Raw genomic sequence first — 24,953 nt, 5'->3', positions numbered from 1 at the left:
TACCAAGTACCAGCATTCCAGCAAATATGCTCTTGACATGTTCAGTGTTCCCTCTTGTTAAAACATATTCAAGAGGACAAGCACTTTATCCAGACAGTTTAACTGTGTACACCGAAGAATCCACAATTAGGTGCACAGTGAGATTACCTGGGCAATGAACTGCTATTAAAGAAGAGAGGGTTCAAGTGCAATCAAAATATATTCTAAGAAGGACAGGAATAAACAAAAATCCAGAGCTCCTTAGGTCTTGAGAGAATGTGAAAGGTAAAGGAAAAATAACAAAAAACTCTGTATCAGTCATAGGTTAGAAATACAAGGGGGGGGGGGGGGGGGAGGGGGCGTGGCATGATCGTGTAGTGAGAAGACATGGAAAAGGCTTCTCCTGGCAGAATTAATTAATACCCGACTTTTTAAAAAATCTTTAAAGTATTGAATAATTATAAAATTCTTCTTGAGCTCCTAAAAGATGGCTGCAAAAAAAATCTAGAACACAAACTGCAAAAAAACTGGCTATAACTGATGTTTCTCAGATGCAAGAAACTGGGCCTACCATGAAGACTCAGCCTCCAATCCTGGTTCCTCTCCAACCTCGATCTTCAAAGACTCTGTGGGTAAGAATCCAAACTCCAGCGCCACCTTCTTGGGGAGCTGGAAAAAATGGCACTGGAGCACAGAAGAAAACTACAGAACTGACCGTGGAACCAATCTGTATGCGCGGAACTTCGTGCATGCGCACTGCAGAAGTGACCGAGGCAAAGTCTGCTCACCCGACTTCTTCTATGGTTGCAGGTCAAACGAGGGCTAAGCAGAAAGCCCGCCTGTGGTTTCAACCACTGACATCTACCACAGAAGAAGAAGAACAAGAGGCAGGAGTGGAAAAAGAAAGCCTTCTGCCACAATCACAGGGAGAGGAATCAGAAGATCAGAAGGAGGAGGAGGAGACCAATATATTCAAGGTAAAATGGGTGCATATTGTGTTACCCCAAAACCATTTGATCCACAGATTTTTGATAAAATTTTTGAAAAAAATAGATGCAAACTTTGATGAAGTGAAAGCAGATTTTACTACTCAGCTGTTGAGAAGAAATGACTGTAATGAAGACAGATATGGCAAATTGTAATAAAACTGCTGAGAAAATTAAAATTAAAGTTCAAAAATTTGAACAAGATTTTCAGGAATGTCATATGGAGGTGGAAGAATGTAAAGACACAGTTAATAAGATAGAAGATTCTTTTACGGCATGCCAAGTTCAGAAGAAAGACATTGCAAAAAGTTGATGTGTTGGAAGATCAGCGTGGAAGAAATAATGTAAAAATTATTGTTCTGCCTAATGACTTTGAAGGCAATAATCCAAAACAATTTTTTTCAAAATTGGCTGCCTGAAATTTTGGAATCAGAGAATTTTCCAAATAGTTTGGAACTTGATAGAGCACACAGAGCTCTAAGGAAAAAAACAATATCCGGGACAACCGCCACGCTCTATTTTGATTAAATGTCTACGTTACCAAGATAGAGAAATGATTTTGAAAATGGAAATTCAAAAAGCCAGGGAACAACAAGGCCCTTTAACGATCCAGATTAATAAAGTATTTTTTAATGCAGATTTGAGAAATGAAATTGTCAAAAGAAGAAAAGAATTTAACCCAGCAAAGTCAGTTCTGTGGAAGAAGGGATATAGATTTGCTTTTTGATATCCAACAGTTCTTAAAGTTTTTTATGGACAATTTCAAGCACAATTTTTTGCGAATGAGTCTGAAGCTTTGGAATTTGTTAATTCATTGCCTAATATTAAGCAGAATGGAAGGCAATGTTATTCATCTCAACAAATGGAAGGGGATCAAGAAAAATCGAAAGGAGGGATTTCACCTGGAAGACATCTGAGGTTCAAGTTGAAATTGATGATGATCAAGTTAATAGAGACCTTGAAGAAGCTTATCATACTTGACTGATTGAAATTTAATTGTGATATTCTGTCTGGGGGAGGCGGATTCTCTTTTTTTCTGTTTTCCTCTTCTGAGGCCTCGTGCCACAAGTGGTGAGGGCCACTTCTCATTATTAAGGGAGTTAGTGTTGACCTAATCAGCACTTTTGTTTTTTTCTTTAATTATTTTATTATTATTTGGGGTTTCTTGCTTTCTATCTTTGGAGTTGTTATGTTTTGAAAGTTGGCTGTGGAGCTGGGATGATCCGGAGTGGAGAAGAGAGTTGAGTATTTTCTAAATTATATTATGGTAATACAAAGTTTGAATTATTTAACGTTTAATATGAATGGGCTCAATAACCCAATTAAAAGGAAGTGAGTTTGAACTCGTATTAAAAAGTTGAAAGTGGATTATGTTTTTTCTGCAGGAAACTATTCTAACTGAGAAAGAACATCAAAAGTCAAAGAGAGAATGGGTTGGTCAAGTTATAGCATTGTCCTTTAATTCTAAAGCACAAGGAGTGGCTATTTTAATTAATAAAAACTTTCCATTTAAATTACAATCAATAGTTATTGATCCTTGTTTTGGTAAATTGTCAAAATATTCAGAATCTTGGATTTTATGAATGCGTATGCTCCTAATATAGAAGATGAAAAAATTATTCAAGATGTTTTTCTTAATTTGGTACAAGCAAATGCAAATATAATAATTGGTGGAGATTTTAATTGCTGCTTGGATCTGTGACAGATTATATAGATATGCTTTCGGGAGATAAATTGGGAAAGGTTTGTTAGAGTAGGTTACATACAGATACTTTAAAACAGATCTTATTTGAAATACTGGAGCTCATATCAGCACAACAGCTCTTGCAAGAGCTTTGGAGAGTGCCCAAGAGACTTCACTAATGGATTGTTGTTTACAAAAGGCAACAGATGAAAGATCTTGTCAGAGCCACTTTCTGTTTGGAAGAGGGCTTGCAGTTCTAAGAGGGTCATGTGGATTTTCAAGCAGAGAGAGTCAAACAGGTTTTTTTTTCCTGAGAGAGAGAGAGAGACACACACAGATCAGTTCTGCAGTGTTACAGTCGGCAACAGCAGCTAAGACGGGAACAGGACAATCTGGCAAGCTTGTGGAAACCCCTATTTGGAAGACGGCCTGGTCAAAGCCCTTGTGGTTTATGCAAGAGGAGAGAACTGGCTGTATAATGTTTCACTTGGAATGAGAAAAAGGAACTTTGTGGTGACCTGAAAGAAAGAGTTATCATCTGGAGAATCTTGAAGTGGATGATGGAAGTACATCAGTTGTGAATATCCTGGAACAACAAATCTCTGTCTGAAAACCAACAAAAACCTTCCTGAGTGGTAACCATTTAACTTTCAAGCACCAAAGCCTGGTGAACTTCATAAATCTTTAATTCTGTGCACAGTATAAGAATTGACTGCAATCAGTGAACTTGAAGGAATGAGAAGCAAGATTGGACTGTGAACCAAAGAACTTTTCTGAACTTACACACACATTACATACACGATAGTTAAGTTAAAGTGTGATTCGTTTTCACATTTAAAGATAATTAAAAGTAACTTTTGTTTAAGTAACCATTTGTCTTGGTAAATATCTATTGCTGCTGGGTTTTCGGGTCCTCTGGGCTCTTAACAGATCGAATATTAGATAGATCTACAAAATATTTAATGAAATAAAAAATGACTAAAAAAATATTGATATTAATGGAAGATTTAAATTTGGTGGATATTTGTAGGAAATTGAATCCTAAAGAGAGAGATTATTCATTTTATTCTTATCTGTTTGATGCTTATTCTAGAATAGATTTTGTTTTAATTTTAGCTCATCTACAAGGAAAGATTAAGTATGCAGAATATTAATCTAGAATTGTATCAAACCATTCACCATCATTGATGTCATGTTTGAATTCTGATAGAATTGGATCAATTTATAGATGGAGATTTAATTCATCACTATTAAAAGATGTAGAATTTTGTGACTTTATGAGAAATCAAATACAGATGTATTTAGACACAAATATTAATTCAGTTCATAATAAATTTGTTTTACGGGATGCATTAAAAGCTTATTTAAGAGGCAAAATAATAAGTTATTCAACTAAAATTAAGAAAAATTATCTTAAGGAAGTAGATAAATTAGAGAGGGAAATTGTAATTTTGGAAAAAAAAATACAAAAAAACCATCTGAAAAAAAAAAGAGGTTGGAATTGATAAATAAAAAAAAATGCATTATAATTCAATTCAGATTTATAGGATTGAGAAATTAATTGATCGAACCAAACAAAAAAAATATTATGTATTTGGAGAACGAGCACATAAAGTATTAGCTTGGCAATTGAAAATAGAGCAAGCATCAAGGATTATTAATGCTGTCAAGAAGGATATAAATGATTCTTTTAGAGAGTATTATACTAAATTATATTCATTTTGGTCATTGATTTTTTTTTTACAGAAGCTTCAACTTTCATCTTTGAACTGCCAAGCTCAAAAGGAGTTAGATTCTCCATTAACGTTGAAAGAAGTTATTAAGGCTTTAAATTCTATGCAAATTGGTAAATCTGGTGAAGATGGGTTTATATCTGAATTTTTAATGCTTTTATTAATGGAAGTGTTAAAACAGGTGACTGTAACTTGTTCATTACCAGAATCTTTGTCAAATGCTGTAATAACAGTAATACCTAAGAAAGATAAAGATTTATTAAAACTGGAGTCTTATAGGCCTATATCATTATTAAATTTTGATTATAAGATGGTTGCTAAAGTTTTGGTTAATAGAGTGAATGAATATTTACCTGAGTTGGTTCATTTAGATATTCTGCTGAAAATACAGTTAAATTAATTAGTCTAATTCATAGTTCTCAGAGACAATCGGATTTAGCATTAGTTTTATGCTGAACAGGCTTTTGACAGATTAGAATGGATTTATTTATTTTAGGTTTTGCAAAAATTTCATTTTGGGCCAATATTTATGAATTGGATTAAAGCTTTATATAGAAATCCTTTAGCTAAAGTAATTACCAACGGACAACTTTCTTCTTTTTCATTAACTGGATTGGCTAGACAAGGTTGACACTTACCTCCTGCATTATTTGTTTTAGCAATTGAACTGTTGGCGCAATCAATAAGGCAAGATTTTAGTATTAAAGGAATTAAATTGAATAAGGAGGAGTATAAAATTAGTTTGTTTGCAGATGACGTTTTGATTTATATAACAGATCCTGAAATTTTTAAAATTTCTTTATATAAAAAGTTACAAGGTTATGGGGAAATATCTGTTTATAAAATTAATTGGGATAAAAGTGAACTTATGCCATTAGTAGAAGGAGATTATGATCATTGTAAAGGTGGAGCTCAATTTAAGTGGACATATGACCCCATTAAATATTTAGTTATTAGAATAGATAGAAATTTAGGTAGTCAAAGTTAAATTATGTTCCACTATTTAATAAATTTAAAGATGATTTAAATAGATAGAATGACTTACCTATTACCTTAATAGGCAGAATGAATTGTATTAAAATGAATATTTTTCCAAGGATTCAATATCTTTTTCAATCTATTCCTTGTTTAGTACCTCAAATTTTTTTTAAAGATCTTACTTTCATTGTAAGGAATTTTTTATGGAAAGGGAAAATGAATTGGGTGTCTTGGAGAAATAAACTTGGAAATTTGAATTAGGTGGGTTACAATTTCCACATTTTCAGAATTACTATAAAGCTGCACCATTGAAATTTATTAATGCAATGTTTGATTTAAATAAACTTTCAATTTGGGCAAATATAGAGTTAGATAAAATTGATGAGAAGTTATGTCAGAATTTACTTATAAATAGAATTCAAAATTGTTAATTGGTAAGGATCCACCAATTTTGAAACATTTAATTGAAATATAGAATAAAATTGATTATGAGATAGGTGGAAAAGGAAATATTTCAGTGAAAATGCCTTTATATCAAAATAAACTTTTTCCTTTTACTGTAAATAATCAGTTTTTAAAGATATGCAATCAATTGGGGATTTTAAAAGTTGAAGACTGATTTGAAGCAGGGAAGTTTGTATCTTTTAATCGAATGAAGGAGAAATTTCAAGTTCTTAGTAATACAATTTTTTTGTTATTATCAGGTTAAAACTTTTTATTGGGAAAATTAGATCATAGTTTAAAATTACCTAGACAATCTGCTTTGGAATTATTGCTTAATAAGGAAGAAATAAATATGTTTATTTTTGAGATATATAAGTTATTACAAAATAAAATGCCTATGTTGAATGTTCATAAATCAAGAATGAAATGGGAACTTAATCAAAACAGGAAGATCAATGAAAATGTTTGGAGAAATTTGTGTAAGGATAGTATTATTAAGGTTATAAATGAAAGATATAGATTAGTACAATATAATTTTTACATCAATTGTATTTACCCCCTCAGAAATTATAGACATTTAATTTAATTTCCTTGGATTTGTGTTTTAGATGTGGACAAGTACTTTCTTTCATTCAACTTGGACTTGTTCTAAAGTTAAGAATTTTTGGATATGTTAAATTGTTTTTGGAGCAAGTATTGAAAGTGAGTCTACCGGTTGATCCAATCTTGTTTTTATTAGGGAACATTAAGTCGATTGCTTTCGGATTAAAACTGAATTTTTACATTTAGCTTTGGCCGTTTCTAAAAAATGTTTAGCTATTACTTTGAAATCTGATTTAGTTTTAGAAATGCAAATGTGGCATACTGAAATGAAATCCTGTATTCCTTTAGAAGGAATAATGTATAATTTGAGAGATGATTATCATTTTTTTGTAAAGTATGGAGCCCATTTAAAAAAAAAATTGGTTTAAAGATTTGATCTCTCGGTCCTCTCCGGTGGGTGCCTTGGTTTCCGCAGCTAAAAGGTGGATTGTTGTCGTTTTTAAGTGATGTTCTTCTTTTTTTGCAGTTGGAGGGGGGAGTAGGGAGGTGTTAGTGGGGGTAAGGTGGGATGTTGGGAGGTTACTTAATTATATATCTGTATGAATGTCTTATAATTAATGTTATATGATCTAAAATTTATAAATAAAATATATTTTTTTAAAACAATTAAAACCAGGTTAATTGCAGATGAGTCTGAAGGGAAGTGAATGTGAAAACAAGAGCCATAAGGAGTGTATGAGAAAAGATGAGCTGCCAATTAAATGGGAACCAAAATTGTTCGATAAGCAGATAAATATTAAAGGAGTGTTATAAAGTCTACTTAGGATGTACATAGAAATTTGCATTTGGATGCTGAAGGAAATGTTGAGATGCTAATTCTCTCTTCACTAAGGAAAATGGCGCTTCCAAAGAAATAATGAAGGAAGAGATATTTAAAACACCAGATATGATGGTAGTATTGAGAAAAGTTAGCTGATATTAAAATAGCTAAGTCACCGAGATAGAATTGGAATCCTATGTTTCACCATCAGTGGAAATTGTAGAGGCAATGGCTTTCAACTAATATTACTTGGATGTGAAGCTGAAGGACAAATAAACAAATATTTCTCCCTTGCTTTAAAAAAAAGAACAAGGAAAAGGAAGAATCAAGAGTCAATCTGTTTAATCTTCATGATGGGAGATATTTTAGAAATATTGATCTGAGACAAATTCATAGACACTTAAATCCATTTGGCAAACCAGCACAGAACTCTTAAAGAACAAGATTAATATTGATAAATTACACAGAACATTACATTGAGATAACAGAGTTGATGAAGGTAATACAGTTACTGATAAGGTGCCATAACACAGGCAAATGGAATGAAAGGGGTTTTTATAGTACAGATACAAAGTTGACTGGTGAATGGTTATTGTGGTTGTTTTACTCATGGGAAAAAGATGGATGATGGCATTCCAAACAGATTGGTATAAGGCATTTTTTCTTTAAAAAAAATATGTAAAAATAGCCACACAGTTGGCGTAGTGGTTAGTGCAATGGTTTTAAAAGCACCAACGAATGGGACCTGACCAGGGTTCCATCCCATGCTGTCTCTAAGAAGTTTGAATGTTCTCCCCGCATCTGCATGGATTTTCTATGGGGCCTTCACTTTCCTTCCACCATTCAAAACATACTGTAAGTTATTGGGATGTAAATTAGGTGGCACGGACTCGTGCGTCAAAATGGCCTGTTACTGTGGAACATAGGAAGTAGGAACAGGAGTATGCCAAAAATGGCCCATCGAGTCTGCTCCGCCATTCAATAAGATCATGGCTGATCTAATTTATGACCTAACTCCACCTACCTGCCTTCTCCCCATATTCCCTAATTCCTCTATCATGTAAAAATTTATCTAACTGAATTTTAAATATGTTTAATGAAGCAGACTCAATCACTTCCCGGTTAGAGAATTCCAAACATTCGCTACTCTCTGGGAAAAACTATTTTTCCTCATATCTGTCCTAAATCTACTCCCCCGAATCTTGAGACTGTGTCCTCTAGTTTTAGTTTCCCTGGCCAGCTCAAAAAAACCTTCCTACATCTATCCTATCCATACCCTTCATAATCCTAAATGTTTCTATAAGAACTCCTCTCATTCTTCTGAACTCGAGCGAATACAATTCTAGATGATTTAATCTTTCATCATAAGTCAACCCCTTCATCCCAGGGATCAACCTAGTAAACCTCCTCTGGACCGTCTCCAAAGCCAGTATATCCTTCCTCAAATATGGAGACCAGAACTGGACACAGTACTCCAGGTGCGGTCTCAACAGTACCTTATACAGTTGCAACATTACCTCCCTACTCCTGAATTCAATTCCTCTAGCGATGAAGGCCAACATTCCATTTGCCTTCTTAATAACCTGCTGCATCTGCAACCTAACTTTTATTCGATTCATGAACAAGCACTCCCAAGTCCCTATGCACAACAGCATGCTGTAGTTTTTCACCCTTTAGGTGCTGTAGGTTTGTATGTCTAAATGGCAGTGCAAGCCTCTCAGAATTTTCTGATAATAAAACAAGGTAGCATTATGAATTGTGAAGAAATTAGTGATGGATGCAACAAGAGATAAGTAACCTGATGGAATGAAATAGCACATGGCTGGTGTTGTTTCAAGAGAAAGTATGAAAGCGGAAGAAGAATGAGGAGAGGGAATACAGAATGAAGGAAATTGTTCTGAACGTGATAGAAGACCAAGTGGAGGGTGGTCTATAAGATGCACACAATACTAGGCTTTATCAATGGAGGCAGAGTGCAAAAGAGGATAAGTGTGATACAAAGTATTTTGCTTAATTCTGGTTAATGGCTTATAGGAAATGTAAAGGAATGAGAGGGACCAAATGCTTCATGGGATGAAAGACAACAGTTACAAGGAGAGATCAGAGAGAGTTTACAACGCCCACTTAGCTTTCTCTGGAAAGAAGGCTGATGGAGATTTAATTATGGTAAGTCTATAGAGTGAGGAGGTGTGTAGACAGAGTGGATTCTGGGAGGCTTGAAGTGGAGGGCTTAAGGACCAGAGGCAAAGAAATGAGATAAATGGAAATAAAATTAAATGTTGACTGCAGCTTGGAATTAGAATTTCATTGAGGCTGGAGTTCCATTCCAATAAAGAAGGGAGTTGGATGAATATATTTAATTGAATTTATTAATTTTATTTAGCGGTACAGCATGGTAACTCGTCTTTTAGCCAAGAGCCCGCACTGCCCAAATACTTCCACATGTCCGATTAACCTACTAAGAGTGCCTAGAGGAAACCCAGGCAGACATGGGGAGAACGCACCAACTTCTTACAGAGTGCTGGATTCAAGGAGTCAGATCATTGGTACTGGTAACAGCATTGTGGTAACCACCACGCTAACTGGGACACCCAAGTGCGGTGAAAACTGTGACACGGAGAAAGGACTGTTTGCTGCAACTAAACCATTGCTCTGGTGAAGCACTGGCATAGGCACGATGGGCCAAATGTTTGTTTTTGGTGCTGTAACGATGCTACATTTCTAAACCTGGTCCAAAATTGATACAAAATCACACTCTACCAATACTTTTCCTGTCACCAGAAGGCCCCTTGCTGACGACCAGTATCATAGCAACATATGTGCATCATGTGAAAGTAGGCATCTTAAAACAATCAGATTGTGAAGACGAGTTATTTCACTGATTAATCAAGGCCAAAACTCTGGCTGATTGTTCCCCTGACTCACCAGTCCACACATTAGCTTTTTAATCATTCTCAATACTTTTGTTTCAAATTACATTACGTGGGCTCCAACTTGGTTTGAATTGATTCTCTGTCAGATCTACATGACACTGGCACCATAACTAAGGGAAAAGACAGTTATTCGGCAGGGTCTCATGTCCTGGTGAATTGGATAATTTGGGCTGCAGACAGGACTTCAAACTAATAAAGCGAGGGACAAAGTGATAGATTTAAACAGAAGGAACATCCACTAGACAAAGCTGACATTTGGATAATGATAAGGAGAGTGAAACAGGAAGGGACGGAGTTTAATGGTATTAATGTATAAGGAAACAAAGTTAAAGCAAAGGAAAGATGATAAAAAGTTAAAACTAAAGATATTGTATCTCAATGTATGAAGCATTTTAACTGACAGTCCAATTCCTTTTACAGTGAGAGATATATACGTATGTGACCAAGATCAGAAAATAAACTGTGATTTTACAGTTAGAAACATTGTTGATAAATTTGGTGTCTTTCTGTTTAGATTTCAGTTTTTATTTTGTCAGAGTAGATACATGACACTACACACAACCCTGAAATTCCTTTTCCTGCGGGTGTGGCAGAATTACCACTAATTGGTAGGGCAAAAATAAACTGTACACAGCATGAACGTGTAAATAAATAAAAGAACTGTAAACAGGCAACCAATATAAACCAACTGACTGTGCAATACAGAGAGAATAAAGAAAATGAATAAAGTGCACAAGAAAGAGTCCTTAAATGAGTCTCTGATTGACTTTGTAATTGAGGAATCTGATGGCGGAATCTGAACCTGGTGGTGCGAGTCTTGTGGCACCTACACTTCTTTCTTGATGGCAGCAATGAGAACAGAGCATGTGCTGGGTGGTGTGGGTCCTTAATGTCTGCTGCTGCTCTCCAACGGCAGCATTCCCTGTAGATGTACTCAATAGTGGAGAGGGTTTTGCATGTGATGTATGTAATTAAGTCAGTCATGTAGTCAAAAGACCAAGTATTTTAAGAGCAAAGTTAAAGCAAGGATGCAATGTCAGATTGTAAATCATAGAAGCAGCTGCCAGTAAAAAGTGCAAATCAGAATTAGGTTTATTGCCATGAACATGTGTCACAAAATTTGTTGTTTTGTGGGATCAGTATTGTGCATTACAGGTACAAAAGTCCTAACAATTACAGTTCTGTAAATACGATATTTAAAAATTAACAGCAGCCTGCTATACATAAATGACATGATGAGTAAATTTGCAGATTTCAGGAAAACTGGTACTGTATTTGATGCTGAGGAAGGATATCCAAGTTTACAACAGGATCCAGATCAATTGGGAAGGTGGGCCAAGGAATAACAAATGGAATTCAACTTAGAGAAATGTGAGGCATTGCACTTTGGCAACCCAAACTAGGCTAGGACTTTCATAGTGAATATTAGGGCCCTGGAGAATGTTGTAAACTGAGACCAAGGGGTCCAAATGCCCAGCTCCCCAAAAGCAGCAACTCATACCAGTGCCAAAGACAGGTGTAGTAACCTGCCTAAATGACTACCAACCAGTGGTACTCACATCTACAGTGAGGAAGTGCTTAGAGAGGCTAGTGTTGAAGCATATCAGATCCTGCCTGAGCGGCGACATGGATTCATTCAATTTGCCTTCCATAATAGGTCTACTGCAGATGCCATCTCACTGGCTCTAAACAAAACACTGAAACTGGATGGCAAAGATGCATTCATTAGGATGCTCTTTATCGACTACAGTTCTGCATTTAACACCATCATGCCCTCAAAACTGATCAGCAAACTCCAAGACCAGGGACTCAACACCCCACTGTGTATTTGGATCCTGATTTTCCTCACTTCCAGCCCCCAATAAGTGAGGATTGGTAAGAGCATCTCCTCTAAAATCTCCAATAATGCTGGGGCATCTCCCCCCGGAAACAGCTGATGGGGTCCTGTATTCCAGGAACAGAGATGGTGGACTTGCTCTCCCGAAACTGGCATTGTAAGTAGGCCCCTGTTCTACTTACATTACGCTCATCACTATCTACAAATTTACAGACAATACCACAGCCATCAGTTATAATAAAAAGGGGCGATGAGTCAGCATACAGGAGGGAGATTGAAAACTTGGCCGAATGGTGCACCAACAACAACCTCACATTCAATATCACTAAAACCAGAGGTGTACGATGAAGTAATCACTGGGGAATCAGAAGTGGAGAGGGTGAGAAAACTTATATTCCTGGGAATCATTATCTCGGTGGATCTTTCCTAGACTCAACACGAGAATGCCATCATGAAGAAAGTGCCTCTACTTCTTCAGGAGTTTGCGGAGGTTGGTAGGTATGACATCAGAAACCTTGGCAAACTTCAACAGATGTGCAGTAGAAAATTAGCTGATTGGTTGTATCATAGGCTGGTTCGAGAGCACCAATACCTCCGAGCAGGAAGCACACAAAAGGGAGTGGACACAGCCCAGAACATCACAGGCAAAATTCTCCCCACCATCAAGAAAATCTACATGAAACGCTGCCATCGGAGAGCAACAACAGCAATCATCAAGGAAACACATAACCCAGGACATGCTCTGTTCTTGCTGCTGTCATCAGGAAAGAGGTATACAGCAGGTCCCACAAGACTCGCACTAGCAGGTTCAGGAACAGCTGCTCCCCCTCCACCATCAGACTCCTCAACAACAAACTCAATCAGAGACTCATTTCAAGCCTCTTACTTTGCACATTATTTATCACTGAATATTTATTTTTTCTGCATTGCACACTTTGTTTACATTTCTTTCTTGGTTTACAGTTCTCTCTTTTGTATGTGTATCTTTTCTTAAGTATAGTTTTTTTTGCACTACCAATAAGTAAAAATTTAGCCTGGCCTGAAGCATCAAGAATCTCAGGGTTGTATGTGATATCACGTATGTACTCTGACTATAAATCCAAAATCTGTATCTGAACTCAGTTCGACAAGATGGTGAAGGAGGTGTTTCATAGGCAAGGTACTGAGTACAAGAGTTGGGAACTCATGATTCAGCTGTACAAGGCACTGGTGAAACCATACTTACAGTTCTCTGTGCAGTTCTCTGTGCAGTTCTAGTCACCAAGCTATAGGAAAGAGTTCAACAACTTAGAATAGATGCAAGGGAGATTCCGAGGGATGTTGGTGCAACTGAACTTGAGGGAGAGGATGGATAGGCTGTGCCTATCCATTCCCTAGGGCTTAAGAGGCTGAGGGGTGATTTCAGAGAGTTTTATAAAATCCTGGATAAAGTGAATGCTCACAGTCTTTTGTCCAGGGTGAATGATTCTAAGTTGTGGGGGAGCATAGGCTTAAAATGAGAGGGAGAGATTTAAGAAGGGTCTGAGGGGCAACTTTTTCCATCCACAGTGGTGATTTCTGGAATGAGCTGCCATGGAAAACTTTTAAAGTAGGCAGAATTCTGACATTCCAATAAAATATTTTGACAGATGTGGATGGGAAGGGCTTAGAAGGATATGGACCAAAAGTAGGAAAATGCAACTTGTCCAGAATCAAACTTGGTTCCAAAGGGCCTTTTCTGTAGTATGACTCAATAAGATTGTGAGGAGTATGTGCAATCAAACATTAAGAATATATGCACCATGGATTACCACTATTATATTTATTTATGTCTTTTATATCTGCAAATATTCACAAAGATCTATCAAAAATATAAAGTTATTCATGAGTTAATGTACAAGTGAAAAGATAGCATGAATGACTATGCTAGCATATAAAACTGGAGTTTCAACTGAGGAATATAGAGAAGTCTAAGCATCAGGATAGAAGATCTTCCCAACATAAACACACCTGCTATCAATGATCATCTTAAACAATCTATTTTGTGTTTTCAACCATTTTGCTCTCAAATATATTATTTTAAGTAATAGTGGAAATGTTTGCTTTTCTGAAACCAAAGTGTTGTTGAGTTGCTTCATCTGTGATTGATTTTTAAAAAAAGCTTCCCAGGAATATAAAAAAAAAGTATAAATTTTAGAAAAGGACACATTAAGGTGAACTGTGAATCCATGAAGTTTATATGAACACAGATCTTTGGAAAATAAGCTTGCAACATTAAAAATGTGCAAGCAGACAATGGGAAGGATAAACATTTTTTTAAAGAAGATGAAGCCTGACCACAATCACTTTCTTCCTTTTAACTTGTTTCAATTTAATTAATCCTCAGTCTCACTCTTTAATTACAAAAGAATTTTCTTTAAAGAGCTACTGTTACCCTCTGAAGAACTCAATCCTCTCTTGAAATTTAGAACAGATGCCACTCGTGTTTATCTAACCTTTTTGCCCAAATTCAGATTATTATCCTGATACTTAGGGGCAAATCCCATCGCTTACCTACATTTCATCACGTCCACCATTAATAACAGGAAATTAAAAGCAACAATAGCTTTCCTATGAATTCTTAGCAAGCTTTAGACTGTCTTCGGCTGGGAACTCTTTGATGAAAATTTATGGCTTTTTAAAAAATATTTGCCCAGCTTTATAGAGGGATTACAGTACTGGTGATAAAAACAACCTTCTTGCTGCTCATCACTCAAGTCTGTATTACATTAGTTTATTTTAGCCAAGACAATACTTGAGATGTCCAATCGTGAAGTACGAAGGATGCAAATATTTGCCATTATTCTGACACATGATTTGTACATTCAACATGTCTGTTGAAGGGGTAATTTTATTACCAGTGATGGCTACCACATTGAAATACATGTCCTAGCAGCTAAGTTCATAATTTTTTATAAAAATGATCAGTATCCTTAAGAAAACAGGAGAATAAAAGGACACCGATTATTCATTTCTTGAAATGTAATAAAAATGGGGAGGGGAAGTGCAATTTAGTTCACAAAGTGAAGCTTACTGGAATTTAATGGTGGGAGAAACCAAACCTATTAAGAGTTCATGGTATGATTCAGGCTCCATTAAATCATCAGGAAATGTTTAATCTCGCTTATTTGGATTTTTGTAATTCCCTACGCCAGGTTGCACCGATTCACTAATGCTCATTTCACACAGGAATTTGGGCTTTGTTATATCACTATACAAGGTGAAGCAAGGTGAAGGATCTGAAGCTTAAATATTCTTTACTCTGAGTTGACATGCCTCTGCGAATGCAGAAGAGCTCGTTTCAAAAATCATCCCCAAGCGAATGCACGCACACAGGCTAATAATAAGACGCCAGAACTGACACACTTAAAAATGAAGATAATTTTTTTGTGAAATATCCTTGAGAAATGTTAATGTCCTAAATTTCTCAAGCCAGTTCTTATTAGCTGAAAATAGAATTTGTGCATTTTAAAATGGTTTGTATGTTTCAGCGGAGGACCAAATTCCACTTTAGTTGTGCACATAGAATCTGGTCAGAAATGGATATTTTTCACTTAATTTAGACTCTCTAGAGATTGTTAAGGTTCTAGTAACACTAGCTATTTCCAAACTAATTATCAGCTTATAAAGTTAATGCATCTTCCTCTTATTCAAATTATTGAAAATGAAACTTCATCTGAATTCCAAAGCTCTGAGTTCTTCATAGCCAATGGCTTGTTAAGAAAAGAACTTAATTGACTTGCAATGTAAAGTTATTGTGAGAGAATCAAAATTAACAATGTCATTTGTAACATTCTTCAGACTCAAGTCAATCATCTGTGGTACTTTTGCTCACCCATCTTATAACGCCTTGCCTTTACTGCTTCACTGCAGATGGTTACATTTCTCATGTAGCTGAAGGCTAGTTTTAAACCTGATGTCATGAGCTGAAAACATTTATGTGACAGCTCTGACCTATTGGGCCGCTGTGTCTCAAATCAGCAAGTCAAAGAGGAAGTATCTACCAGGTGCACCACAATGATCCATCAGTGCATCATTTTGCTGTGTTAGCACAATCTAATCAGCCTTTATTATGTGCTTTAGAGATATTAAAATATTTGTTAATGTACCATATTGCTTATTAAATCATGTACCCAAATTAGCAGGTGAAGTCCAAGGGGAAATTAACTATCTCTGCTCTAGACAGTCATGATCTATAACTCAACATCCTATATAATTGCTTAGAAAATTTAATAGACATGGTTACATTAAAATTGATGTTAAATTCAACCTAATAATGCTGGTTGAAGGGTCTACAAATGTCAAAAGTGACAGTGAGAGCTGATTTGTAATGTGCATAGAATTCTACACATAGTTCAATAGAAAATAATCATGGAGAATTTATAAAGAAAAATATGCAGCTTAAAATCTCCCATTAGAATACAAAATCAAATTTTAATGAATCTGTTAGGCAAAAGCTGCAGATACTATGGTCATTATCCCCACTGTGCAGAAGCCTTGTGCTTAGTTCATAGCCTATGCTGGTTTAGCCAATTTAGGTAGTCAAGTGGGAACAAATGTGGCAGGTTGAGTTACACTGAAAAGCATGGGTGAGGAATTGGAACAGTAAAACAAAGTAATAAGTAATTTGTCTTTCTGATTTCTATCAAGAAGCTTCTGAAGTCTGTAGAGTACACTTGCGATTACAGTAAGTTAAGATGAACTCAGCTGGGGAACTTTAATGTAGAAAAGAAACCCTAATCAACAAATGATGATAATCACTGAACAAAGCACTGGTGTTCCAAGACCAGATTACAGGAAAATAAAATGGTGATACTTGGGGGTGGGAGCAAATTGAAATGATTACAGATAGCCATTGGTCACTTTTCACAGTTCCTGCTCCTTTTTCATATTGTGGTCATAACAAAGAACATCAGTAAAATAGTTTGAAAGGAAAATAATACTTTACTTACCCATCTGTTTTATCTTTATCAGGTTCATTCACCCAAAGACCAGGGATTACAGAATTCATTTCTTGATGGTAACCCATAGGTGACTGAGTGGACAGTCTAGGAAGATTTCCAGGTGGTCTGTCATCCTCAATAATAACAATGTCATCTTGCGTCATGTTCACTGTTGGGGACATTTGGTAGTTACCTGCTTTTGGAAATACAAGGTTTAAAACATATGTTATTTAATGATAATATTATTAAATACTTCTAAAAGACACATATTTCAATTTCCATTTCTTCTTTATCCTTGTCACTTTTTTTGCAGGTTAAAGCTTAAGTGTCCTTGTTAAGAATAGGAGTGAACTTCACTTTTTTGATGCTAAATCTATTAGTTCTTTTGACTATCAACAGGAATTCTTCTTCAATGAATGCATTTACAATTCTCCTTTGCAGTTTAAGACGTTAATATATTAATTAAAGTAAGGCTCCACACAATTTTCCCCAAATTTTAGATCTTGCCTGTACCACTGGGAGAGCTGTGAAAAAGCACCCAGACATTATCTCACAGGGAAGAAAAAAGACAAAAATATTGGGAGATGAGATGTGCTGAAAGGGAGACAATCACGTTACCCAAAGTACGTCAAGCTTTTTTGAACAAATTATACAAAAACCAAACCAGGAGGGAACTGATTTGTTCATCCAGCTTCTGATTTGTTCATCAGAAGACTCAAAATCTAATATTTGACTAAATATTATCTTCAACTCTCATCAAAATATTGAAGCAAGAATAAAATATGGTTCTTAATTTTACAGCTAATCAATAATGGCAAGCAAGCATCAATGAGATTTTTGTTTTCATATTTTAGAAAGAATTTGATTCAAAAACCAGGAAATCGTTAGTGATATCCCCACTGTGCAGAAGCCTTGTGCTTAGTTCATAGCCTATGCTGGTTTAGCCAATTTAGGTAGTCAAGTGGGAACAAATGTGGCAGGTTGAGTTACACTGAAAAACATGGGTGAGGAATTGGAACAAATCGGTTTCTAAATATGTGTCATCCTTTAAAATTCTGAGTTTAATGTTTCAGGCTGTGATTATTTAGTGATCAATCCTCTGATCTGGTAGATAGTCTACTGAACGATGACTATTTTAGATAAATGCCAAAGAACTTATAAAAATCCTTCAAGTTCACAAACATCCTTTGCAGGTCTGGCCTGTGTGCAAGCTCGGACCACAGTAACATGCTTGGCACTGAGATGGCATCATGAGCCACTCAGTTGAGGGGTAAGTGGTGCGATAATGATGCCCATGTCATATGAACTTTTAAATGCTATTAAAATGGCAAATTTCATTAAATAGTTGACTAAGGAAGACCTGATGCAACCAAAGTATGTACACTTGCTTCAGTGAGTTAAAACGAGAGGAAATCAAACATTTTTATCCTGACAGCACAAATTCAAACTAATTAATGGTTTAAATGACCAACAGATGTGGGGAAATGCTTTTTCTCTTCCATCCTCAACAGATGTGAAGCTGCAGGAATCAGAAGAGATAAACATGTTGAATCCAGACATCCTTGAGATGGCATCAGAGCCCATTATTTAGTTAACAGCCAATTGCCTATTGGGTATAGAAGAGATCCTACTTTTGGGCAATAATCCAATCTGGCCCCTGCGTTAAAATACAAAAGTCATTTGATTTCAGCAGAATGGATTACCTCATGGAGAATGCCTTGCAGTGATGATCTGAAATTTCCTCCTGCCATGTTAAGATTTGTTATGAGTAGTGGTGAATTCAATAAAATTTCAATGTATCTGCATAATGCATATTGCTTAAAAATAAAGAGGATGGAGTTGATCCATGTTTCTGAAAACTTAGTTTATTCATTGACATTCTTTTGTAAATGGCTCACTTCTCAAAGGGCCTTAAACTCGTAGTTTTTTTTAAAAAAACCTGTCTTCAGGATCAACTCAATGAGTTTAGTGGATGGCTGAGAAGAAAGACAAAACTGGAGCAATTTGCTTGCATTCATTCTAAAAATAAAATGAGGCAGAGTTAAATGAGAGGCTCATGTAGTCAATATGACATGTCCCTTTCAACAAATAGCAGTGGACAAGCCTCCCCAAACTGGGTAGGCATGGTTTACTCATGCAACTTATGGAGTTCAATCCAGATAAGTGAGAGGTGATGGATTTTGGAAGGTCGAACCTGAAGGTGGAGTATATGATAAATTAACATCGTGGAAGAACAGAGGTACCTTGGGGTCCAAATCCATAGATCTCCCAAGGTTGCCGCGCAGGTTGACAGGAAGTTAAGAAGGCTTATGTTATGCTGGCCATCATTAGTCGGGTAACTGATTCCAAGAACCATGACGAAATGTTGCAGCTCTATAATATTCTGGTTCAACCACACAGAATATTATGTTCAGTTCTGGTCATCTCATTACAGGAAGTATGTGGAGATTTACCGGGATATTGCATTGACTCAAGAATGTGTCTTAATAAACAAGATTAACAGAACTAGGGCTTTTCTCTTTGGAGCAAAGAAGTTAGGGATGACTTAATAGACATTTACAAGATTATGAGAGGCATAGATAGAGTGGACAGCCAGCACTTTTTTTTCCCTAGGCCAACAGTAGCAAATACCAGAGGAGATCTGCATAAGGTAAGGGGAGGAAAGTTTAGGGGAGAAGTCAGGGGTAAATGGGTTTTTTTTTTACACAGAGAATAGTGGGTGCATGGTATGCATAACCAGGGTTGGTGGTGGAAACTAGTACAATAGGAACATTTAAAAGACTCTTAGACAAGTACTTGAATGTAAGAAAAATTAAGGGTATGGGTGTGAGGTATGGAAAGTTTAGGTTGTTGAGTAGGTTTATATAGGTTGGCACAACATCATGGGCTGAAGACCCTGTACTGTAACAATAAAATAGCAGGTCCTTATGGCCCAATGCCTTGAAGTCCCCTTGGGCTACTGCATCATACTCATGTCATGTACACACATGAATGGATTTTCTTTTCACTGCTTAGAGCTTCCAGATTGCATGCAGCCAAAACAAGTTAATCGCTTTCAAACAGCCTTTCTCATCAGCTCTGATGCATTGAAGAATACAAAGCACAAGAGCAGCTTATTTAAAGCACTGAAATCAGACAAATTTGACACAAAATATTGCCAATCCAAAAACCAAAGTTTAATGAACATTTCCCCAAAAGTTGCTCTTACAATTTCCATGGATAATAGGAACAGCATGGAATCAAGTTACATTTTGCCAATAATGTTGCTTGCTAACAATAAAAGGAATAAAAATTTGGACACTCAAACTTAAAGTATCCTGGAGCAGACGTCAGGTTGAATTTCCATTCTTGCCTAAGGCTCATGTAATTTTTTCTTGGTTTTCCAAATACAAATAGCTACATTAATTCATTCCACAATTAATTTGGTTATTGGGCTTGAGAGTGACTTTCCTTTTATGCTGTAATTTAAAAATGGTCATGTCTGTGTTCTGTGTTACAGTAATGTGCTAGAATCCTGGACATAAAAAAACAATGTCTTTGAAAATGCTGAGAGCAGGCTACTGACGGCAATCCGCCTCCAACGGCCCAAGCATTGGCCACAGAGAGGTCCAGGCTTTCTAATCCTCGAGCAGAACCTCCTATAGACATGTTGGTAGAGAAACAGCAGCCCTGGTGGAAACTCACTTGTTGACACACCGCATCACATCCATCAGAAGCGGTACGATTATGTTTGTGGACTCCTTCTGTGTATTTATTTAGTTTTAACACAGTTTGGGAGTGCTGCTGTTTGTCCATTGGGGACTGTTGATTTTGGGTTTGTGTTGTGCGTACTTGGTGCTCGAGGTTGGCGGATGGTTGGATGGAGATGCGTAAAATGGCCGCCGCCATCACCGCTGCTGCCGAGGTCGCTGCTGAGGCATGATTAAAACCACTGCAGAAGATGTCGGCTGAATTTAAAGTCAGAAACTTGGAAATGGCTGAAGATGTGTCACAAAATGGTGGTAAAGGAGATGAAGGTTGTGCTATTCAAACTAGAGGAAGAGTCAAGTATAAAGGCAACATCTAACATTCAGGATGAAATACAACCAGGTGACAAGGTGTCAAATGTTGGAGCAGGAGAACAAAGTTCTTCAGAGTTTCCAGAACTGCATCTGCACTTACAAAGGCTAAAGCTGAAATGGCTACTCTTGTTATACGCCAAAAATTGGTTAAAGATAAACACGCTTTGTAAGAGCAGGAGGAACACTAAGGAGCCAGCAAAGGAGGAAAAAAGAACAGTTGGAGCTGGAAGCAAACATTGCTGCTACCAGGGCCAAATTGGAAGAACTGGAGTCTCAAAGGGATCCAGTGTTGTAGTAACTTATCTGAAGTGCCCGATGATATGGATCATATCTTGAGAAAGGAAAACAGGAAAAGAAAACTTTTAACGTTAAGGCAGATCCTTTTGTACCACAGTTATAAGACATCCATACACATGGACAAATCCTCCCAAGGCATGGTGTAACCAATCCTTAAGCACCAGTGGTAACAACCACAGACAGAGCTGCGGCTCGGTTCTGGTCTATCGCCACAGCTCCCTTGACACTCCAGTCAAACATCAGAAATTTAGGTGAACATGCAAGTGACATCTCCAGCTACACAGCCTGCTACAAGCAACAATGAACAGAGCAATGTATCAGTCATGGAAAGGCAAAATGAAATCACTACATCATTAATTAAGTTACAACGTTTCTCTTCCATTCCTAAGAAGGAGGTTCAAGTTTTTGATGGTAACCTGTTTCGGTACCAAGGGCTCATTAACATCTTTGAACGCAATATTGAAAGCAAGAACAAAAACCACAGAGATTGTCTCCATTATCTGGACAAAACACAAGAGGTTAGCCAAGGGAACTTATAAGGAATTGCCTAAGTATGGACAGAGGATTCATGTCAGCTAAGTCTTTACACAGGATTTTTGGCATCAAGCATAAAATTTCATAGTCGTCGATAAAACACAATGGCTCTACAAGAATATACCCTCTTTCTAAGAAGATGTTGTAATGCCATAGAATATATCCACTACATGCATAAGCTTAACATGCCTGCTAATATGCTCGACATCATAAGGAAGTTGCCATACCGACTGAGGGATATGGGGAGAAGCATGGTCAGTGAATTCTAGGAAAAACACAAACGAAAGGTTTCCTTTCAAGATATCGTGGATTTGCATGAAAGGCAAGCGAGGATTTCAACAGAACTGGTATTTGGAGATATAAAGGACACTCCAATAGTGAGCAAACATGCAAGGAGGTCCAACTTACAGTCTCATCCAAGAATAAAAGGAATTATCTTTGCCACCACTGTGATAGGTTGGAGATAAGAAAAATGACAAAGGAACTAAGGAAAAGGAGAGTTTTCCTGCTGCGAAGAGCTGTTTGTTCTGTGGAGGTGGACTTGCTTTGGAGATGTGTCCATAGTGGAAAAGAGGGCAAATAGTGAGAAAATCACTTTCCTACCCGATTTTGGAGTCTAGGACATTTTGGCGCCAGATATTTTGGCTCTCACAGTTTGGCATTGGATATTTTGGACAGCCACTCCACTCCATCCTGCCACGCTGCCTGAACTCCCAAGCATTGCAGAAACACCCTCCCCCGGCAAACAAGGGCTTTTTGTAGCTTACACCAATATATTTAAATTATTTAAAAGTCAGAGAACAATCAAAAACAACAACATTTGGTCATTTATAATGATATAGTGTATTCATTTATTTATTGTAAGTTTAATTACATATAAAGGAATATATAATTGAATTTAAAATTATTTCAAAACACTCGTTAAATAGATTCTTTGTTCCGCACAACTGGCGCAACTCACTGTGACTATATATCCACTGCCACCATTCTCTCTTTGCAGTGTTGATCATGGAGCTTTGGAGAAGAAATTATGATAAAATGATCGAAAGTAAAGCCCACTGTTAACCAAACACAGTAGTTTATAGTCACAACCCTCAAGTGATAGGGCGCAGTTAGGCATTATTTACAAGAAACTTGCATACACATAAATATAATTAATATCCTGCAATATATTATTAATGGCAACTACTGTTAGATCTGCCGCTGCCATTGTCACTAAGGGAGTGGTTTCTTGGGGGAAGGGAGTTTCAGAAACGCCGGGTTTCAGGCAATGCTGCAACGCAGGGGGTTGCTGGGCCAGCATCAAGCTATGGGTGCCAAAATGTCCAAAGGGCCACAAAAGTCATTTTTCTTTCACCAAAATGTCTGCTGCCAAAATATCCAGCAGCAAACTGCAGGCACCAAAATGTCTAATTCTGTATATTTTGTCTGTCTGTTAAGGGAACATCGGCAAAATCTGCAGGAAACAACTCAGCTGCCACATATGTGGTTTAAAGGATCCCAGAAGCAGCTGAAAACAGGGCAGTAGCCTCGGTTCAGGCAGGTGGTCTTAATGAGGCTGGTGAAGACAATTGCAAGCTCTCACTAGTGCCTGTACAAGTCTAGGAAGGGAAATGCAACAGTGCATACTTTTGAATTTCTTGACTCTGCATCATTTTGCACAGTGGGGCTAATGAATAAGCTCATTCTTCAGGGAACAAGGTCAAGGATTCTATTGAGAACTATGGGTCAAAGAAAGGTCGTTCAAACCAGCATTGTTTCAGGCTTAGAGGTCACTGGGCTGGACAGCAGCGATTTTTGTGATCTCCCAGACAAATATACTCAGAAGACTTATGCCTGTGCACAAAGGAAACATCCCACATCAAAATGATGCTGAACAGGGAAGCAGTTCTTGGATTTAGTCTCAAAATCTGCCACAATAGTCGATAGCCATTATTGCATTGGATTCCCTTTAAAGAAATGAGAAATATGCACACCTGAAACAGAGAGAACAAAAGGAAATAAAAGGCAGAAGATAGATGTTCCTTCTGTTTACATTGAGAGCGATTCAGATTCTTCTGGGAAGCCTCTGTTCAGAGTGGTGTTAAGGAAAAATCAACATAACAGCAAAAGACTGTAAGTAAGAAAGCCGCTTCTGAAGAAAAGAAAATAGGTCAATGTGAAAACAATGAAAAATCACGCTAATGAAAATAAATCAAAAGCATTTAAACTAGAATTGGAGGAATTATTTTCAACAGAAATGGATGAAAATGAAGTTTTAGAAGATGCAGCAATATCTGACAGTCTGAAAAATCTAATAGCCCAGCATTAGAAACACACCCCACCACTGGAGGACACCCTGAAGCTATGTCCTCTAGTTTTAGACTCCCCTACAATGGGGAAAAGCTGTGACCATTTACCTTATCTCTGCCCCTCATGATTTTATCACCTGTTTCAGATAACTCCTCAGCTGCCTATATTCCGGGGCTGGGGGAGAGAGGGACAGCTTATCCAGAACCTCTGAATAACTCAACTCTTCCACTCCCATTAACATACTTATGAACCTTTTCTGCACCATTTCCAGCTTAATGACATCTCCCTATAACTAGACGAGAATTACACTCAATATTCTGTTTTGCACAGCTATATACTTCAAAGACCTGATTTTGCCAGTTTTATCAGTTTTTACTTCAGATAAAGATCAAAATTGAGTAATGTCTTCCATCATTACTGTAAACATGAAATCAAATTATGTTTACACACTTGGAATAAAGATGTCAAGCGTATGCAGAAGACAGTATCCAAAGACCACATTTTGTTTACCATTCTCTCAAAATCTGATTGACACATATCCCTTCATCTATACTTCAAATTGTGATTATTATTCGAATACATTTTTAATGAATGCACACATGACTTGGAAAGTAATATTTTATTCAATGAGCATTTCTTTACAGGATTGTGCAAAGTAGTTGACTAATAAATACACACAGAATCATCTGTGAACCATTTGTTTGGCAATTAGGTATTCAGACTACTTAAGGAAATTTAACAATGAAAAACAATTAAGCATCCAAAATTACTCCTTTTAGTTAACAGAACTTCAAAATGAGAAGAGTAAAAGACATGAATTTACTTAAATGAACCCACTACAATCAAAGAGTAGATCTTCAGAAATATTTCA

At 36.8% G+C, this 24,953-nt stretch overlaps 1 protein-coding gene across 10 annotated transcripts in view; it reads right to left on the bottom strand.

Moving 5' to 3' along the window:
- The window catches only part of pard3aa (par-3 family cell polarity regulator alpha, a), a 912,377-nt gene that overhangs the window by 278,718 nt on the left and 608,706 nt on the right, over window positions 1–24,953 (bottom strand). For 6 of the 10 annotated variants that reach the window (XM_069914429.1, XM_069914431.1, XM_069914432.1 and 3 more), the window contains 3 exons: window positions 16,908–17,094; window positions 13,163–13,202; window positions 551–648 (listed from right to left, as the gene is read on the bottom strand). In XM_069914429.1, coding sequence (XP_069770530.1) covers window positions 551–648; window positions 13,163–13,202; window positions 16,908–17,094 — 325 coding nt within the window. The remainder of the gene's footprint in view (window positions 1–550; window positions 649–13,162; window positions 13,203–16,907; window positions 17,095–24,953) is intronic. The other 4 variants (XM_069914430.1, XM_069914439.1, XM_069914434.1 and 1 more) reach the window with 3 other exon arrangements.

This window comes from Narcine bancroftii, chromosome 1 (genome assembly GCF_036971445.1).
Source record: "Narcine bancroftii isolate sNarBan1 chromosome 1, sNarBan1.hap1, whole genome shotgun sequence".
In the NCBI taxonomy this organism is placed as follows: domain Eukaryota; kingdom Metazoa; phylum Chordata; class Chondrichthyes; order Torpediniformes; family Narcinidae; genus Narcine; species Narcine bancroftii.
This window is presented reverse-complemented; position numbering and strand designations above follow the sequence as displayed.